At 38.7% G+C, this 20,741-nt stretch overlaps 1 protein-coding gene across 2 annotated transcripts in view; it reads left to right on the top strand.

Moving 5' to 3' along the window:
- Positions 1–20,741, top strand: part of ADCY8 (adenylate cyclase 8) — a 139,340-nt gene that overhangs the window by 71,775 nt on the left and 46,824 nt on the right. For both annotated transcript variants that reach the window (XM_064442079.1, XM_064442080.1), the window contains exons 6-7: positions 11,434–11,592; positions 15,764–16,034. In XM_064442079.1, coding sequence (XP_064298149.1) covers positions 11,434–11,592; positions 15,764–16,034 — 430 coding nt within the window. The remainder of the gene's footprint in view (positions 1–11,433; positions 11,593–15,763; positions 16,035–20,741) is intronic.

Raw genomic sequence — 20,741 nt, forward strand, 5'->3', positions numbered from 1 at the left:
TTGGGGACCGATAGCGTTGGGCTGGCAGGTGGTGAACAGTTGTATCACTTGTGGTTTTTTTTCCCTTTTCCTTTTTACTATTATTATTTCATTATTATTATTGTTATTGTTGTTATTATTATCATCATCATAATCATTGTTATTATGATCACCATTTTATTTTAACTATTAAACTGTTCTTATCTCAACCCACAAGTTTTTTTTTCCTTTTGTTTCTCCGATTCTCTCCCCTACCTCACAGGGCTGGGGGGAGTAAGTGAGTGAGCAGCTGCGTGGTGTTTAGTTACTGACTGGGGCTAAACCACAACATTGTTATATTCAGTGAGAACTGAGAAACCAAAGTCCATTAGAACTTCAGTCATCCCAGGATAATTCAGTTCACAGAGTCACAGAATCACAGAATCACAGAATAATATGGGTTGGAAGGGACCTCTGGAGATCATCTTGTCCAACCTTCCTGCTTGAGCACAGAGCATGGGAATGTGTCCAGGTGGGTTTTTAATTTCTCCAGGGAAGGAGACTCCACAGCCTCCCTGGGCAGCCTGTGCCACTGCTCTGTCACCCTCAAAAGAAAGAACTTCTTCCTTATATTCAGGTGGAACTTATATGTTCCAACTTGTGGCCATTGCCCCTGTCCTGTTGCTGGGGCACTGAAAAGAGTTTGACCCCATCCTCTTGACAGATCACCCCTCAGTCTCCTCTCCTCCAGGCTAAACACACCCAGGTCTCTCAGCCTTTCCTCATAAGGGAGATGCTCCAGCCCCCTGATCATCTTCGTAGCTCTCCGCTGGACTCTCTCTAGTAGTTCCCTGTCTTTCTTGAACTGGGGGGCCCAGAACTGGACACAGCACTCCAAATGTGGTCTCACTAGGGCAGAGTAGAGGGGGAGGATAACCTCCCTCGATCTGCTGGCCACACTCCTTCTAATGCTCCCCAGGATACCATTGACTTTCTTGGCTACAAGAACATGTTGCTGGCTCATGGTCAACTTGCTGCCCACCAGCACTTCAAGGTCCTTCTCAGCAGAGCTGCTTTCCAGCAGGTCAGCCCCCAACCTGTACTGGTGCCTGGGGTTCATGAGGTTCCCCTCGGCCCAGCTCTCCAGCCTGTCCAGGTCTTGCTGAATGGCAGCACAGCCTTCTGGTGTATCAGCCACTCCAATTTATTTTATAATCTCAGTATCTGTATTTCTGTCAATTCAATGACCATAGTTTCCCCCCCAGCCTCTTCTGTTCAGATTATAGGAGCCTTATGTTACTTACCTTAATGTGTGCTCATATAGTTCATGAGGACTAATCCTTCCATGGGATATTACAAATACTTCAGTCCACATTTCTGAGAGAATCTGGGGTTATCTACAGTCTATTAATTAGAACTTAAATTAGTAGATATTTTGCACAGTTAAAATGAAAAAAGCCCTTCTTTAGAAAACTGAGTTTCTACGATATTGGTCAATGCAAAATTTGATCAGATCTAAAACCTTATAGAAATAACATTTTGATGATTATAATCTTTTTATCTTCACCTGAAGATTTCACAGATAAATATTTTGTATGTCCAAAGTGAAAGGGAGATGTTCCAGGATATGAGAAACCATCATTCAGACTTCACAATTACATTGAGGTTATATAGACAGACTCAAAGCCTTCTTGCAAATCAGAAGATGTTTACAGGAAATGTCCAAAAATTTTTCTACTCATAAAGCCTACATGAATAGTTGTTTCTTCTCCCTCTTGCAGAGCTACATCTTAGCTTTAAATTTTAGCTATATTTTAGCTCAAGCACTTAGGCTAGCTTAAGAATTAGACATTAAAACAAAAGCCAGTGTCTATGCTACAACATTGTATCTAGAATTGGGATTTAGGCACCTAGATCATGGAGAGCAATCCCAGTACTTTTAAAACTCCTGATTTTTGTACAAGTTTAAATTCTTTAAGCAATTAATGCAGAAGGATGTGTTGCATTACACAGACCAGATTTTCCCCTGCAAGTCCTCCAAGATTCCTGTTCTCTCCGTTGACAACAGGTAGTTGGTAATATTTCAAGAACCAGTACCACCACTTTCAGTAAGGCAGTGTCCAAAAATCGGCCATCTCAGGGTACAATTACTGAATTTTCCTTCTAGCCTTCTTGAAGACTGCATGGTCAGCAGGAATGGAGCAAGAATTTCAAATCTATTCATTACACAACATGTAAAATAATTCTACATGGACAGATGTAAAGTGTTACATTATTGTTAATTGAGAAGCTACAATTTGTTCTTAAGCTCATATACCAAGGATCTAGACTTGAGTTTTGCTGCTCCACTTCTCTCTTTGCAGATATAAGGACCTGTTCAGAACACAGTAAAACAATCCAAGATTATTATTTTATCTGTAATGATTTTTTTGCATCACCGTGTCTTGTTACAAATGTTATAAAAGAAAAGCTATTATTTTTATTCCAGTATGTTGTCTTGTACTTTGCTCCCTTAACCATTGAGTACTATTGAAGTGCAACTTTCAGCCATGGAAAGGTTCCATGAAATCTTATATTTACTCTAAAGCAAGGAAGCTTTGCCCCATCACATTCGTGTACGAGCAAGAATCCTAACTCCAGCTGTCTTGCAAAACCCAACTTCCTGTAAACTCTCTTTAGCTGCAGTTGGAAACACAAATCAAAATAAAAAGAACAAGCTGTTCACCAAGGTTCATATATTTAGCTGATTTTCATATATTTTCACATGCAGCATAACTCTTCCTGTATTTCATTTTATTGTATTAATGCCTGTCTGTACTGACAGTTGTTAGAAATGAGATGTTAGTGGAATGTTTAGTCATCAGATGATAATGTTTTATTTTAACAGTTATCACCCAAGCTAAATGGGTGTCAGAGATAACAGGCAGGGAAACTAAACCTGCAACTGCTCTTACCTACAAAAAAGAGCAGCCATATTATATCTATATGGGGAGGAAAAGATTTGTAAGAAGAAAGCACTCATCAGCATTTTCATTGCATGTTAGTGAGATTCCGAAGCCGTGTTGGAGTGCCAGATGGGTGGGATTATGGAGGTGTTGTGGTTTAGCCCCACTCAGCAACTAAGCACCACACAGCCGCTCACTTACTCCCCCCACCCCAGTGGGATGGGGGAGAGAATTGGAAGAACAAAAGTAAGAAAGCTTGTGGGTTGAGATAAGAACAGTTTAACAGTTAAAATAAAATGGTAACAGTAATAATGGTCATAAAAGTGATAATGATGATGATGACGATGATGATGATAATACAATGAAAAGGAAAATAACAAAAGAGAGAAATTAAACCCTGGAGAAAAAGTGATGCGACTGCTCACCACCTGCGACCGACGCTGCCCGTCCCCGAGCTGCGATTGCTGCCCGTCCCAGCCAACTCCCCCCAGTTAAGATACTGAGCATGGTGTCTTATGATATGGAATATCCCTTTGGCCAGTTTGGGTCATCTGTCTTGGCTGTGCCCCCTCCCCTCCCGGCTTCTTGTGCACCTGGCGGAGCGTGGGAAGCTGAAAAAGTCCTTGACTAGTGTGAGCACTACCCAGCAACAACTAAAACATATCCACATTGTCAACACTGTTTTTAGCACAAATGCAAAACACAACCCTATACTAGTTACTATAAAGAAAATTAACTCTATCCCAGCTAAAATCATGACAGTATGATATGTGATAAGATTCAGGATGGAGGTATCTATTTCCTGACAGTAAAATATGAAACATAAGCTAAGACCTAACAATAAAATGAGATTAGATTTGGTGAGAAAATTGCTTCCTCAAATGTATTAAAATGGATGTAAAATAGATAAGAGAAACATAAAAGTATATCTGAACTGAGATGATTTCTAAATATCATGTTATGCTCCAGAAAGATATTAGCATGCTTGTTCATTGGGGCTTTCCATTCTTTGGGTTGGGCTGTGGGGAGAGGAGTAGTTACATAAAGCATAGCGAGGAAAGTTCAGAGGGAAAGTAAGGTAAAGGAGAAAGGAGAGGAAGCATGATAAAAAGTGGAAGTAGAGGAAGGACTGTAAAGAGAGGTGAAGGAAATAATCATAAAGAAGAGGAAAGAGTACTTCCAAAGTGGAAATTATAGAGCGTAGTCTGCCAGTGTCAAGACCAAGACGAGAATAATGAATCTTGCTGTGGTGGCCTCATTTTAAAAAGCTTATTAAACATTTTTATAAGGGTGCAGGGTGCAGGGGAATGTCACAAAAATAATTCATGAAGCAGAAGTGCCTTTAAAATAAGAGAATTGAGAAGCTTGATCTCTTTAGCTGAGCAAAAAAAAGGATTGAGAAGTTATTTGGTAGCAGCACATAAAAAATTTTATGGGCAGAAAACACTAGATTTAAAAATGGGCGTTGGTATTACCAAGAGAAGTGATGGCTTTTCTGTCCCTCAGTGTTTTTGAATCAAACCTGAATTTCTTCCTACAGTAAATACTTCCATCAGGCACAAGTTACTGGAATACAAAAGAGCACGAGTGGGTAAAATGTACCAGGCCGTGTGGCACAGGTTATCAGGGTGGACAATGTAACTGTCCCTTCTGCTCCTCAGCTTGGGACACAGTGGCAGCATAAGTGACAGGAGCTGCCTGCAGGGGTTAAAGGCTGCCGCTTTCACCAGCATCTGCTCAAATATCCTTATTCTTAAAATCCTTCTAACTGGGAAAAGAGGGGGGAGGGAGGTTGTGTGAGGTCCACCTTCCCAAGGACTCAGTCATATGGTCTAACGATGGAAATCCAACAACAATCCACATAACAGTGGAAATTCAGACAAATCTTTATGCTGGTGTATTTGTTTGGTAAGTCCAGGAGTTCTGAGTATTTTGTTTCTTGGATTATTTCCCACTAAAGTACCAGCTGAAAGAGTAATTATTATGACAGAAAAAATAGTCCCAGCATACAATGCAAGCTAAACTCCAGAAATTAGATAACAGTTTGTCTTCATTAAAAGTCTGTAATTAGCTACTAATAGTGACATCAGTTCATGAGAGGGGAAAAAAAAGACAACCAACTAACAAAAACAAAACAAAAAAATCCCCACAACAAACAAACAAACAAAAACCCAAACACCACAAATATTTCAGATTATCTCAGTGACTGACCTGGCAGGTTTCCTGCCTTTTGCAGGAAAAACTGCTTTTAACTTCATCTGCTGAGTATTAAAAAAAATCATAAAGTGATCAATGCTTGTTAAAGAAGATACGTAGGCAGAGAAACAACCAGGAATTGCTTTCATATTCTGTGATTAATCAATAGTTATTTAATTTTATAATTATATAATTATATAATTGATCCCGTTCTGGATTCCTTCCACAGATTATTTCTTGTACAATACACACGGCTCAGCCTATGTTGTAATTAGCCCTGATTCACAGAAGACAGTCAAATGCTTCACAGAATCAAACCCTATTGCTTACCTTCATTTCTGTATGGTGGTGGAAAGGGGCTTTACAAGATATTCACAAGTTCAGCCAGCACTTTTCAGACAGGCCACAGAGTCAATAGGTTTCACACTGGGGCTGGATCACATCGTCACCTCCACTTGTCCATTTCAGCCACTGACTGTGAAAGAACAGAGCATCAGAAGAGAGTCTCTTTCCCTGTTTTTGCTGAATTGAACTGGGCAGAGATTAATAGGATCGTGTACCTCTGAGACCTTTTTTCTTTGAATGTGCCACCAAATGTAATAAAAGCAATGTTGGCAAAATGGCATAGGAGTGTGTATATTTATACAGCTTTTTATAAGAGAGTTTTCAAATGAAAAAGCAGACTTCTGATAATATTTTTTGTAGTCCCTTGTGCTATATTAGCTTCCTGCCTCTCAGAGCAGAGAGATTTAAGAAACAGGAATACAACAGTGGTTCAACTCTGACCATGTTGCTATAGTATCCATCTGAACTCAGAGCAAATCAGTTATATTAATGATAAGTCTGACGATATGAAACTTCTCCAGATAATAGTTTCTGCTGACATTGGAATCCAGCTCTAATTCCAAGGTAAACTCACCCTGGAGCTATTTTAAACTGGCTTCTTGGGATAATATCCTCCTTAAATTGTAAATTCAGTGCTGTGTGAAGTCCATCTACAAAGTGTTATATCCTGTGAGTCATAGTACCTGAGCTGTATTCTTTGAGCTGTCACCGGTTTAGTGCACCCTATTACCTAGCTTTTTTAAAATAATGGATAGCTCCTTTGCAAGTATGACACAGTTCCCAGAATCACACCAAGAAAGAGCACTTACCTCGGTTCACCTACTACCATCTCATGTCACCACCAAAAAGCACTTGAGTTCATTTAGGAAAATTCCACAAATCTGTTGAGCCCAACCAAAATGTTGCCTGTGTAATTGAACCGTAGGATCATGGGACAGTTCAGTTTGGACTGGACATGAGGAGATCGCTCGTCTCACCTTCTGCTCAAAGCAGGATCAGCTATGACCCTTATTTACTTCAACCAGAATACAGAGACTTTCCTATTACATCTGCATGAGGATGATATTACTTGATGGATAAATTAAACGCCTCCAGGGAATGTTAGCTGTCACTAGGAAAAAGTGGCACAGATTGGCCAACTTCATTCTTCTAAACTATTTTTTGCTTCCAAAAGCAGGCAGTTACATTCAAATTGCCTACTGGAAATGGTCTTCGTCCTATGCAAACTCCGGAACCTGGGGACAAGTTGTGATATACCTAGTTGGCCAGGAAAATCATTTGGGGCTGTTTTAAATATCTCAAAGCATAGACAGGACCTTGCATAGTTAAACTGTCATCACAGATGTAGCCACTGTGTCACTGTCTGAGCCTGTATGGTATGAATTCCAGGGAATTTGGATTTTTGGCAGCTACAGAAAAGGCTGAAAAGCAGATTTCTGACATTTGATTCACCTTCTACATGCAAATAGGAAAGCCTCTGATTAACAGCACAAAAATCGAATACCCATCAAAGGATGCTGGCCAGAATGAAATGCCAAGATCCAATTAAAATCAATGAAAATTTTATCATTGACTTGAATGAAATGAGGTATGGCATGAATAGCATCAGCCACAGTTGCCTCATCCTGGATAAGATATCAGATAGCTTACGAGTAGAAGGGTCTGCTTTATAGATCATCAGTAATGCTGCTTCATGCATGCACTTTGTCAAAGTATTTGCAGAAAGCCTGTAAAACAGTTGAAGCAAATACTTTTTTTAATTAGAAGCTTCATTGATAGTCGAATAGAGTCAGAAGAACTAAAAGATGTCAAACACCTGAGCTTATGCAAAATGAACACTTCTCATTTTTTTAGTATCTAGTACAGCTATTATTTTTGAGAGTTTTTTTCTGAATAAATGAGAACTGCCCTTATTGATGAAGATGATCCAATGTTAATTGTTTCAAAGTTTTTAATTGTTTTCTTCCTATAACAGTATATAAACAACACCTCTTAAAGTGTGTGGTTGTCTGGCTGTTAGGGAGATTGATTTGACTATGGTGAAGTCTCTTTCTCTACATAAATCAGAAATCTGTTTCACCTCACATCACACCAAATTTTAAAGAAAAAGAATAATTTTTTGACTTTTTACATACTAATCAATCACTTCACTTTTAAACTGCATCCATTTATTCTTTATTGAATTTAAAATCTTACAACAAAAGTTTCGTGAAGAGTAATGTCTCCACAAAGAGGTTCTCAGCCACTCTGCCCTCAGTCTTGTGTTGCAAATAATAAAGCAATGGAGCAGGACCAGATTGCTGTTCTGCTTTGATTCATGTTCTGGACAGGGTCTGTTTAAATATATCTCAGACTGCCTGTGGCTCGATTCAGTCAGGTCCTCTCATGCAATTAGTTTCCTATCTATCAACATAAGAGCATGGTGCTGTGAAGGGCGAGTAAGAGGAGGATGTGAAGATGGGGGCCCTGCAGGTTCACCAGCACTGTAGCAGACAGAACAACGGGACAGCCTTCAGTGAAAGGATGCAGGCAGCCAGCCAAATCCACACTAACTGCAGATGAAGGGCTGAGATCAAATATCACCTGAGCAGCACACAGGAATAAGTTGCTGGGAGGCTGTGAAAGGCAACAAATGAGGCAAGGGAGGTAGGACCTTGATTAGGGTCTGCAGTGTCATGCAGGAGGCGGGGTGGACAGTACAGCTATGTGAAGTTTTGAACAAATGCAGAAGTCCTATGTGTTTGAGGCTGATGAAACCTTTTCAGGCCATCATTACATTTTTATGACAAAGGAAATGTTAAAATCCAGCAATCCTTAGTGAACACCCTGGAAACAGAGGAATGTATTGCTCGCTTGCACCATCATTTGTATGTGGTCTCTCCAATGAGATCTTTGTGTGTTAGTTCTCACATAGGGTACAAATACAAGACCATAAATTACACTATTTAACTTAACAACATATTAACTTAACTTGGTATGGAATGGAATGGGGTGGAATGGCATGGTAGAATAGAATAGAATAGAATAGAATAGAATAGAATAGAATAGAATAGAATAGAATAGAATAGAATAGAATAGAATAGAATAGAATAGAATAGAATAGAATAGAATAGAATAGAATAGAATAGAATAGAATAGAATAGAATAGAATAGAATAGTTGGAAGGGACCTACAACGATCATCTAGTCCAACTGCCCAACCACTTCAGGGCTGACCAAATGTTAAAGCGTGTTATTGAGGGCATTACCCAAATGCCTCTTAAATACTGACAGGCATGGGATATCAACCTCCTCTCTAAGAAGCCTGTTCCAGTGTTTGATGATCCATTCAGTAAATAAATGCCTCCTAATGTCCAGCTTAAACCTCCCCTGGTGCAGCTTTGAACCATTCCCACGTGTCCTATCACTGGATACCAGCTCCTCCCTTTGTCAGGAAGCTGTAGAGAGCAAAGAGGTCACCCCTCAGCCTCCTTTTATCCAAACTAGACAAAACGAGGGTCTTTAGCAGCTCCTCATAGGACATGCCTTCCAGCCCTGTCACGAGCTTTGTTGCCCTCCTCTGGATGCATCCAAGGAACTGCACCCAGTACTCAAGGCGAGGCCACACCAACACTGAATACAGTGGGATAATCACCTCTTTTGACTGGCTGCTTATGCTGTGTTTGATGCACCCCAGGATGCGGTTTGCCCTCTTGGCTGCCAGGGCACGCTGCTGACCCATACGGAGCCTGCTGTCGTCCAGCATCCCCACAGCCCTTCCTGCAGGGCTGCTCTCCAGCCACTGCTCTCCCAGTTTAGACTTGTTACTCTCTCTGGCATTTGGGCATGTTAAATTCCATGCCATTGATGATTGCTCAATGCTAGTATTTGTCCAATGTTAAATACTAGTCATTATTAGCAATTAAATACTATAATATTTAAAATCGAAATTGGTCTAATAGAGTGTGTGTATATATATATGCAGAGAGAGATATTACATAAATATATGCTATTAGACCACTTTATTAAACTTAAGGTCTTCTTATTGCATGCACTTTTCAATGAAAAGCTTTTTGCTCAATTATTCCTCTTGATCCAATTAGCTTTTTATTTCAAGATAAGGAAATCAGACATAAAATGAGAAATAATTACCTTAGTCTGAACAAAAGCAAAAAGTAGACTGGGGAAACGATCATGTGGGGAGCTGTGTGCTAATTCCGCTGACAGTAATGAGTGTTAGCTTAGATTTTTTTGTAGCATATCTGTAAAAATTCTTCAAAACACATTACAAATTGCAGTTCTTTCACTTCTCTTAACTCTTCTCACAACATTTAAGGCACTACTTCAGTGCGGAGGAGTTGTTTTCATGTCCCATCTTCCAGAGACCGGTGATTGTTTATTTTTGATATTTCAAGCCCTCTTGCTTGCAGAGCAATAAAGCAATTTGTAAATTAAAACTGTCAACTCAGAGTATCAGAATGCAAATAAATCCCTTCTCAAAGCTTATTTTTTATTATTTTATTATTAACTTTTTAAAATCTCTCCCTTTTAAGTATCTGAAATGTTAGCTTCCTGATATGATGAACAGATCTTGTAGGCACACAACTGCGCTGGGACTTACATTATGCATGCTATTCTCAAAGGTTTCAGAATATGCAGGAAAGGGAAATAAAGATTAATTGCTTATTTTCAATTCCTCCCATTTTTATATGACTAGCTTCTCTTTAAAATGCTTATTTCTTCCCCCCTCCCCCCCCCCCCATCTGAACTGATGCCCTGTTGCAACAATGAAAGGCGAAGTATTGAATGCAGTAAGCAATTTACCCTTTTCTCCTCTAGAAAGGGTCTGTCAAGGTCATGACTGAGGCATCTGAGGCTACGGTAGTTAGCTTCAGAGCTGTGAAATAGAACTGTTTATTCTTTGCCTTCTCTGGTTTGTGATCTTGCTGTGCAACAATTGACTTCAGTGACCGTAGAACTGCGACTCATTACAGAGAAGCAACAGCTTTGTTTGTAGACCAACGTGCTTTTCCTATCCTGAGCATGCTATTCAAATATTAATGAACACTAGCTCTAATAGTATTTCTGGCACAAATAATTGCTGTCACACAGGCAGAATGGGAAAAGTGCTCTCTTTGTCATCCCAGTGGATACAGCTCAGTTATTTTAGTTGTGAGCTTCCCATGGTGATGTGCTGGAGTATCTCAAATACTGATTTGGAAGAGGCAGACCTAGGTCTAAGACACTACTAAGGTGCCTGTGGCTATGAATGATGCATGTTGTCTTGTACCAGAAGAGGAAGATATTATTTTAACACAGTAAAATTCCCTTTATAACCAATAGCCATATTAATTGAAAATAGTAATGGGACAAAGTCCCTTTTTTGAGACAAATATGCCCGCATGTTTTTACTTTTAAAGAAGTGAAATGGTCTTTCCCATCACACAAAACGGAAGAAACGGATTTTAGAATCACACCTTTATCATAACAGAGCAAATGGTGTTCTGGCCAAATCTACTTAAAATAATTCACCTTTGGACAAAGGGTAATTCTGGAAAATTTCAATCAATAAAATAACATCTTTGAAATATTGAAAATTGTTCAAAAATACAATAAAATATAAAAAGTATATGTAGGTTTCATGATAATAGTTTCTGTAATGTGGTTGAATGCTCTTTTATAATTCCAAGCTAAAGGACTCATTGAGTCCAGACACTTCACTCAGACATCTTTTCCTCTCCCAATCTTTCACTTTCTGTCTGATAAGAATAATAACCTCTGCTACCGAACCATGCATGCAGTTAAGCCTTAATGATAATCTGGCTTTTAAAGTCCTTTTAACACTACCTGTACTTTGTTACCTAGAAAGTTATCTCTTAATTTTTCAGACTAAGTGGTTCTTTATAACAAATGACATTGCATTCTACATTGTACCCTTTTCTAAAAGATACAAAGAACTGTGGCATATACTTTCATGAGTCTGGTCTTTTTTTTTTTCTTTTGTTTAACAGATATGTTAGGTCAAGAACAAAGCATGACATTGACATGAGAATAGGGATACATTCCGGATCAGTTCTGTGTGGAGTGCTGGGCCTGCGAAAGTGGCAGTTTGATGTCTGGTCATGGGACGTGGACATCGCAAACAAACTCGAGTCAGGCGGAATTCCTGGGTAAGGCAACGTGTATGTCCCACAGTCAAAAACCATTTCCAGCGCGGTACACAGTTAACCTTGCCAACAGATTAACTGCCTTACATAATGTCATCAACCATGACCTTTGGGGTTTTTTAAATATTTTTTTTTATTATTTTGTGGTTAGTAAGGATTTGTGAGGCTATAGTCAGAAAAGGTAGAAATGGTCAGCTTTCAGAGGCATTGGAAAAGACAAAGGTATTTCTGTTTCTTTGCCAGCTATGATTTCCTGAATAAGGTCAGTGGTTTTACTCCACCCATATAATACTCAGAGGTAGCCCAAATTTCCCAGTTAGGCATTGACCATTCCTGAGTTTTTCCAGGCTTCATTCTCTTGTCCTTTGCATTCAAATGCTGGCGTGAGTCACAAGGCTGTAATTTATTTTATTTCACAATGCACAAAGTGTGGGAAGATTTATGTGTTCACAGGTTGTTACACTAATAACAAGGTGTTGTGGACAGCAGGCTCTCTAGGAAGTCTTTTAAATAATTTGATGCTTTGGTGAATGTTTTGAGACATTTATGTCAGCCTGCCTATAAGCGAAAATACATTGTTTTCCATTTCACTGCCTAGTTTTTCTTTATCAGGGGTGGCTGATTCACCTGGAAGATAGAATGTTATTTCTGCCTGACATGACATATATGTCATGGTAGTTTGGAAGTTGCAGATCCTAAATTTGAAGCAACAGTAGCAGTGGCAGGAATCCTCTGCTCACTTTTAGTTCCACCTTCCATAGGTGAAAGATGTAGCAAAAGATCCCCTGCAATAATTCAATTTTTGGCCATGGAACATCGAAGCATTAGCAGTGGACATCTTTATGTGGAAAAAGTCTAACTGATGCTGTCATCCTGACTGAAAGAGGTTTTAAGTCATCAAATCTGAGTCATGTGCTGTACTCCCTACACGCACATCAGGATCTGTCAGAGCTGTCATGTTGCCAGGAAGTTAGAAAGATATTTGCTTTATATTGTATTTCTAAATGTGGGCCCCTTCCACTGTTCCCCATAGTAGACCTTTATACTAATATATATTCTTAGAATCAGCAGAAAATAAAACGTTACATGCTCTGAAAACAACTTCTATACTCTGCATACGTCAGTGGTGTATAAAACTGCAGAAAAAAATTTTCTTTCCCTGCTGCTTATCCCACATGATAGCCCCAGACGGCTAAGATCACATGGTGCTTTTTTAACATGAGCAAATCAATTATCTACGTTTCACCATTGTCACCTACAAAAAGTCTAGTTTATTGTTGTTAATGCGTGCAGGTAGTATGGCTATTAATGAATAACCCAGAGAATGCACCACCTTGCTATTGCTGATAAAATGCCTGGCTAAGTTGCAGTCTATTGGAGCAGAGTGATTTCTACTCCTGTGTATCAGTTTGCCAACAGAACAAAGCCTGTATGTGACAGCAATTCACTAAGTCCCTCAAAACAGTGATTTACCACAGGCTTTCCTAGTGAGCAGAGCAGATTTAATAGAGCAGTTAAGTTCGCTTCAGCCTCTCCTTACTTCTCCCTGCTGCCAGCATTCACATCCCCCTCCCTGCCGCAATACCGAGATCATTCCTGTTCCCAGAGCTGTGCTGTTTTCCTCTGTTTTGTCAGAAATGCTGCCCGGGGGTTATGAATCGTCCTGCTCTCACAGTGTGAAACAAGAGCAAAGATGAACCACTGTCCTTTCCTGAGTGCACAGGGGAGGGAGGCAGCTTGCCTGCCCAGGATGGGGAGGATCCCTTCACCCAGTCTGGGGGCAGGAGAGAAGCGGCTCAGCTCTTTCCCTTGCCGGTTGCATGTGACCCTGAGACCTCAAAGCATGGGTGATACAGGGACTGATTGCCCCTGAAAGAAGAAGCATAAACGGGCAGCCCAACTGTCTGGAACACTGAAAAAAGAAAAAAAGCAATCATTTCTGGTTTTCTAAGAGGGAAAAAATGTGTCCACAACACCTGAGAAGGAAACCATGCAAGATCCTACAGTGCTATTTCAGAGACACTCTTCTAAGGGCCCCATCTTCTAATAGTCTTCACCTGGTGAATCTACGTGTTAATCGATGGTATTGAATTGGCATAAAACTTAGCTAATAATTAATTTTCCAGGTTGTATCAATGACAGGTATCATCTAAAGCTTTGGGCCTGATGTGTATTCGACAGGAGGAAAGGGTATACCTTTTTATTTCAATGCTCAGGTTCCCAATTTACTGCATGTCTGTAAAATTAGAAAGACAGCTCTCCACTATATATTTTAAGTTCTTTTAAGTAAGCTGTACAAAAGGTGAAACCAGAAAATATGTTTAACCTAGCAAATATTTATTAATTTTTGGTCCATATATGGGTATTATATCAGTAGCGAGCTCCATGCTCCAGTTAAAGCTGTTACCATTTCCATTTTAAAATCGATATTTCATGGCTTTATAATGCAATCCTCCCAAATTATATTAGTGGAAACTCAGCACAAAGATAGTCACCCTGGCAACTAATGTATCATTTTCTTTCTCTTTCTTCTTCTTTTTTCTTTTTCTTTTTTTTTTATAACAGTTCTTTACTTAAATCATTTCAGTTTATTTGCATTTCTAAGATCTAGGAAATATATTGCCTTTCTGAGCCATCATATGATCATGTTTTAAAGTCCAGGCCAAAAGTTGCTTATATTTGAGAAACATCTTTACTGTATTTTATTGTTCGTTTTACTGACATTTGACTACAGAAGAACACTATTCTATGTGGATGTCATAACAGCATGATTTCAGACATTGAAGTCGTACAAAACCTGTGCTGACTTCAGACAGAAGCTGAGACAGGTTAAAGAATGGCTAGGATATAAATTTTTGATCTTTTCATTATATGCTGTTCTCTAATACTTTACGTAGACACAGTTTGTGCCAAACTCTGAAACTCCTGGGTATTTCACAACGCTTAAAGACAACCAGCACTTAATTTTCTGGTAATACATGCGCATCATACATGCACATCTTTACAGCCTTCCTACTCCAGCAGTATTTGATGCAATCTAACTCTGTAGTGGCATCCTTTAAGTTCCAGAAGAAAGCTCCCAAGGGGCGTGCTAGGACCCTTTCCTTCAGTGGAGAGAAGCCAATTTGTGGTGCCTGAGAAAAATGCCTCAGCATTAAGAAATGATCAAGAATTTTAGCTGAATGAATTTTAGGAATCTGTCTGCAAGCCTGACTCGCAAAAAGTGCCATGCATCCAAACTGGAAAAATGAGCTGATTTTAAAGTATCTTAATTTGTTTTGCTTGAGTTAGCTAACTGCATTTATGACGCTACATTGTAAAGTATAGCACAGCTAACCATGTGGATGTGTTAAGAGGTGTCTGCAATTTACCTTACATCTATGAAACTGAAGATTTCATTAAAATAGAAATAAAATCTACTTCTTTTTTTTTTTTTTTTTGGTTACTTGAACTTCTTCCTGTCCTTCTCATGCAAACATAATTCCAGTTAAGAAAATCCAAATATGAAGCACCTCTATGTTTGCTTGGGAGACACCCAAAACCTTATTATGATTTTGCAAAATTTGAGATTTTTGTATGTCATTTCTTAGATTCAATGTCACTTTTGCAAAAGCTTTTTGAACTCATCACTTAGTCCTACCAGAAATTATCACTTCACCTGCCTTTATATAGTTTCCCTATTTCCCTAATTCACTTCAGATGCAATCAGACCACTAATGTTAACTGTCTAAGCTACTTCATGTAACTGAAGGAAATTAAAAAGCTTTCACACAAACTGCTTGAATACATACCTTATATTTTCCTCTCACCATATTTAACTCAAGTGGCAATTTTCATTCACTTTGAATAGTATTTTACTCAGGAAGGCCTTCCATTAAACTATTACTGTGAGCAAAAGTAGCAGGTGTGAATATCAAAGTGTTTTTCCTGTGACAGGACTTTGTGAATTAGTGAGATCCTCTTGATGTGAACATGCCTTGAGAGTATTTGTCCCCAAATGAAGCTCATGTTTGTGAATACAGTATTTAATTTTCTTTTTAGAAATCATCATATACAATAGAAAACCTTCTATTTATCCATCACGTTAAAAACGATGCAGAGTTCATAATCTCCTTGTTACCTACGTATGGTAGAGCACAATCAGTATTTGCTACTACTTATTTCACTTATGCAGGAGAATTCACATCTCCAAAGCCACTCTGGACTGCCTGAATGGGGATTATAAAGTTGAAGAAGGGCATGGCAAAGAGCGTAACGAATTCTTGAGGAAACATAACATTGAGACTTATTTAATTAAACAACCTGAGGAGAGTCTGTTGACTTTGCCTGAAGATATTGTGAAAGAGGCTGTCAGCTCCTCTGACAGGAGAAACAGTGGAGCAACATTTACTGAAGGATCCTGGAGCCCTGAACTTCCATTTGATAACATAGTGGGAAAACAGAATGTAAGTTAAACTTCCTTTAATGTCATCAAGTATAAATGAATGTTTGTGTGCATTTCAATAACAGAAGCCTCAGAGGAGACAAATTCATCTTTAACATTTATTCTAACACATACTGTAACAGCAGAGGTTTAAACAAATTGTTTCAGGGCAGAAATAAATCATGTATGCAAACTGGGGAAATGCCAGGGGACTAGAGGTTTTAGGGTTTTCCAACACAGCTTAGTTTTAATTGAACCAGTCCATAAAGTAGTAAATTAAAAGTAAAGTTAATGTTACTAAATGAGCTGGGACACGTTGTCGGAGTGTTTATCTCATTTCATAGCTTCACTGCACTGCCATCAAAGTAAAGGGATGAGTGAATGGACGTTTGGCCAGAGGAAAAAACATAGTGTAGGTTGTTGATATGTAAGAGAAAGAAAAAAGGTCTCCCTAAAAAAAAAAAACCCTTGTGAAAACACTTTGTCCATTCTTTACTTTTTAATATTTTTTAATAAAGAACATAAAAAATTTAGATTCTAAGACAATAAGGTTCACTAGCACGTGAGTTAGGGTCTAAGGTCATGAGTAGCTCAATAGAAATATGAGATAATAAAAACTGCTCCTGATCAGACTTTTTTGAAAGCATTGCAGGCTAATTGCTAGCACCCTGGGAACCAGCAATCCTTGTACTGTCATAAAAATTTCTTGTAAAGTCTGCTTGCTTAGAGGAATTAAAGATGGAAAGGTTAAAATGCCCTCAGACACCACTTTTTTCACTGCATTTGAAAGACTGATGAATCTTTATGAAACAAGGTCAGCTGGAGTTTTCTTCCATTTTTCTGAGGGATCTGTAATGACATGATATATCCTTCCTTCTGCTGCACATCCTTAGTCCTACTTGTCTGCACTGTCTGTTGAACTTCAAGCATTGCTGTTTGGAGGTCTTGCTTTGTCAACCGTCTTCTGCTTCTTACAAATCTGCTCGGAAGTAATAAGCCTTCACAATCAGCCCGTGGTGGTCTCTTCGTCTCTTCAAACTGAACTGGAGCATGGCATAACTTGCTGTCATATAAAACACCTGTTTTATATATGTTCTGTACATCTGTGTATGTGCATGTATGCTGCCTTTTAGTATTCACTGTAGTTTGTTGACCTGTGTCTCTACTCTCATTTCATTAGGAATAGAGGTGTGAGTGCATGCTGCTGTGAATATCTTCTGATCTCTCACTGTTTCTTCTTCTTTCTCCTTAAGACACTCCAATTTCTGTAGTCCAAAAAATCTGTGCATAGTAGGCTATCATTTCATTGATCATTTTCTCAGCTAAACCTGACCTTGATGCTAACAGAGGAGGAATGAAATAAAGGTCTAGTGGTCTTCTATTACTGATCAACTTCCACTCAATCAACTAGTAAAAAATGCATGAAAATTGTTGAAACAGGTATAACTAAACACTTGCTTTAAAGCAAATTTTTGTCTTTAGAATAGTTTCTCACTGTTTTTTAACAATTTAAGAATAAAAATATAATTTTATATTACACAGCTTTACAACAAGCTTTTTGGTGAAGACAAGATTTTAAAAGTCTGCTATTCCATGTGTGATTCAATGATGTAATTTATCATTTTAAAGGTGAGACAATAGGCATTACTGGTCATAAATAATGTATTTCAGCTCAAAATTCAGATGATAGATTTAAATTATATTAGGATATAGTAGCTTTTTCCAAAGGTACGTCAACTTTGGACAGAGTGAGCATTTAATAACATTAATTATGCCACCTAAATGTCACTGGCAGCATCAGACATTGAGAATCCAAGTAGCTGCAATCCAACAAGGAATCACTCCGTGTGCCTGAATATTTGCCAATACCATTTCAATGTTTTCTTTACCCAATATAAATTACAATAAAATTTGAGCAACTCTTACCACGTGTCTTACTTTTAGCTGTAGTTATGTCAGGAAGAATATGAAATGGCAAAGTCTCTGGTAAGTTCTCTTGCCAAACTCAAATTCATCACAATCCTTAGTCTTTACCTCAACCTCATATTCTATGGGCAGCCTAAGACAGTGAATTGCATGAGTAAAGAACAGAATAACCTCTCTTTATGTACACAGTCACAGACATTAACAAAAGCTGCCCGTGTCTAAGCATAGTTAGCACCATGTGTCAGTTCTGGTAGTGAGGTAAGCCAAGGATGCAAGTGTCTGCTCTGAAATTCAGACCATGCCCAACATGGATGGAGTTTTCTGTTATTGAAACAGGTATCTGGGTTTCTTTTCTAAAGCACGGAATGTTGGACAGAAGTTATTTTATGTTAAAAGAGTGAAGGTCCATTTGCCCAGAGAGATGCCTTGGTCATGTGTATGCCCCATCCCTGGAAACGTTCAAGGTCAGGTTGGATGGGGCTCTGAGCAACCTGATCTAGCTGAAGATGTCCCTGCTCACTGCAGGGGGGTTGGACTAGATGGCCTCTAAAGGTCCCTTCCAAACCATTCTATGATGTTTCTATGTTTCTAAGGCCTCCTCCTCAAAATAAATTAATAGCTGTTAAAGTTGGATTTCTTCTCTGGGCCTTCCAAAAGAGGTGGTCACTGTGTGTGGTGCTGGAGGCACCTGATGGGTCTGTAATGACAAGAATTAGGAAAAAGGCAAATTAAAATGTCTGTCTTGTACAATCCTATTTTAGTGATGGCTGCAATGACTTTTACCAGTTATGACAAAAATTATACTTAAAGACTGTCAAGGTGACGGACAAGTATAAGCAACAGGGTGGAATTCAGTTCAAAACCAAGGCACCTGCATGTGTGTCTCTACTGACTGTCCCAGGTATCAATCTCCCACGCAGCTCAGCTCCTAAACATAAGGGTCTAGTGCTATATGTGGTTCTCCAGGGTGCCAGAGACATCCATATGACAAGGGGCCTATAAAAGATCTGTGATCATCTGGACTATCAGTTAGAATCGAGGTAAGAGATTCTAATGTCCCAAACAGAGCTAAACACCTTTGCTGAAACATGCTGAGTAAGAGCTTGATTCAGCTTCTTAATAGTGGCTGTCCATCGCAGTTTGAGATACCCCAGCACACTCCAGCTGGTCACCACCATCAGCCAGCAGTGCATGGGTTTTCTGTAGGTGTTGTCATATGTTCTAGCTCCAAACTATTGTCCAGGATTCCCTGGAGTATCTCAGCTGACCATAGGTGCATATGATTGGGCAATTTAAAGTATCCAGAGTGTATATCACCAGTAACAGAAGCTTAGACACCAAGCACCTAGACACCTTCATTTAGGTGTCTTCCTCTGGAACTAAATCCTACCTGTATCCTGTGTCTTTAAATATGTGATCTGGTATTTCCCTATTTCTGTCCAAGACCTGATGTTCGCAGTATGAAAAAATAATTTGAAGCCTTCCTACAGTTTTATAAATTAAAAAATTCTCTCCTTGTTGAGGTCAGGGTTCTTGGACTTGTTACATGAAAACTTTGCAGGAAGGAAGTAAAACCTAATCCCAGCTATCTTTTTAAAATATCTATATAATATCTGTAAAGTTGGAGCTTTATTGTTTGTTTGGTTCAGTTCATTCTATCTTGTAGTCTCAGATGCAAGTTTGGCTGGACTTTTTCCTAACAGGACCTTGTATGTGTTCCTGTATGATGAATGGTTATTGTCAGCATCAGGAAAGTTCAAAAGCCCATTGTAAGATTCACAATGGTATGTTCCATACAGCTGTTCACAAAGATGTAGGAGAGTTAATTGGGAGAACCAATATTTCTTTACGTTGGCATAACACAGTCTTAAAAGATGGAAAGCAAAGAGGGGCATAAAGAGACAAAATGTGGTTAGAACATATTCTTGGGACAATAATTTGCATTATATTTTCCATTATTGTTATTACTAATTACAGGGAAGCCATTTTCTTAAGTAAGTGTATAGGTGTGAGGGATAGAAGACTCCACTAAACTCAAACATTAATTTCCTTGTTATACTCTGAAAAAAAATGCAACTTCAAAGTCCATTTTTGCACCAATACTACTGGCACTGTTGCCATAGTGGTAATGTTATGTCATGTTCATCCACCATGAATTGTAAAGTACGTTATACGTTCAGCAAGAAGGCAGTTCTTCGTATTAATCAAATTTTAAAATATAATTTGAAGCAAAATGTAGTCATTTACCAGGGTGAATTGAGATCAGTCTCCTCATGTAAATAAAATACAATGCCAACTAAAACATTAGGGGCCTTCTCCATCCTCACTTCCAGTGGAGATATAGCAATATGAACTAATTCTAAGGAATTAATACATAAAATAGCACCTGATATGATCTCATCCTTTAATAGTGACTTCAGACCCATTTGTGCAATTTCAGCCACCACAAATGATAATAACTTTTCTGCATAGCTCAGTTTAAAACAGAGAGGAGCACCTAAACTGAAGCAATCCCTTACTCAATGGATTGTTTTGGATTTAGTTCTAACTTAGAGTTTCTACCTTAAATCCAAGGCTAAGATACGAATTCAGGCATATCTGAAACTTTAGTATGAGAAAAGTTTCTCTGATATTTCTTTTTCTCCAAATGTTGATGATATTGATTTTCTGGAGGGAAGATGGAGAGATTTGAGTAGAGTGGTTTGCCAAACCTTCTCTACTGTAGTCCTTTTCCTACTAAAGCAAACAGGAATATTGCTTTTCACTTCAATAGACAGAAGATTTCAGTCCTGATATTCTTTTC

The sequence above is a fragment of the Phalacrocorax carbo genome, chromosome 2 (assembly GCF_963921805.1).
Source record: "Phalacrocorax carbo chromosome 2, bPhaCar2.1, whole genome shotgun sequence".
NCBI classification, from domain to species: Eukaryota; Metazoa; Chordata; class Aves; order Suliformes; family Phalacrocoracidae; genus Phalacrocorax; species Phalacrocorax carbo.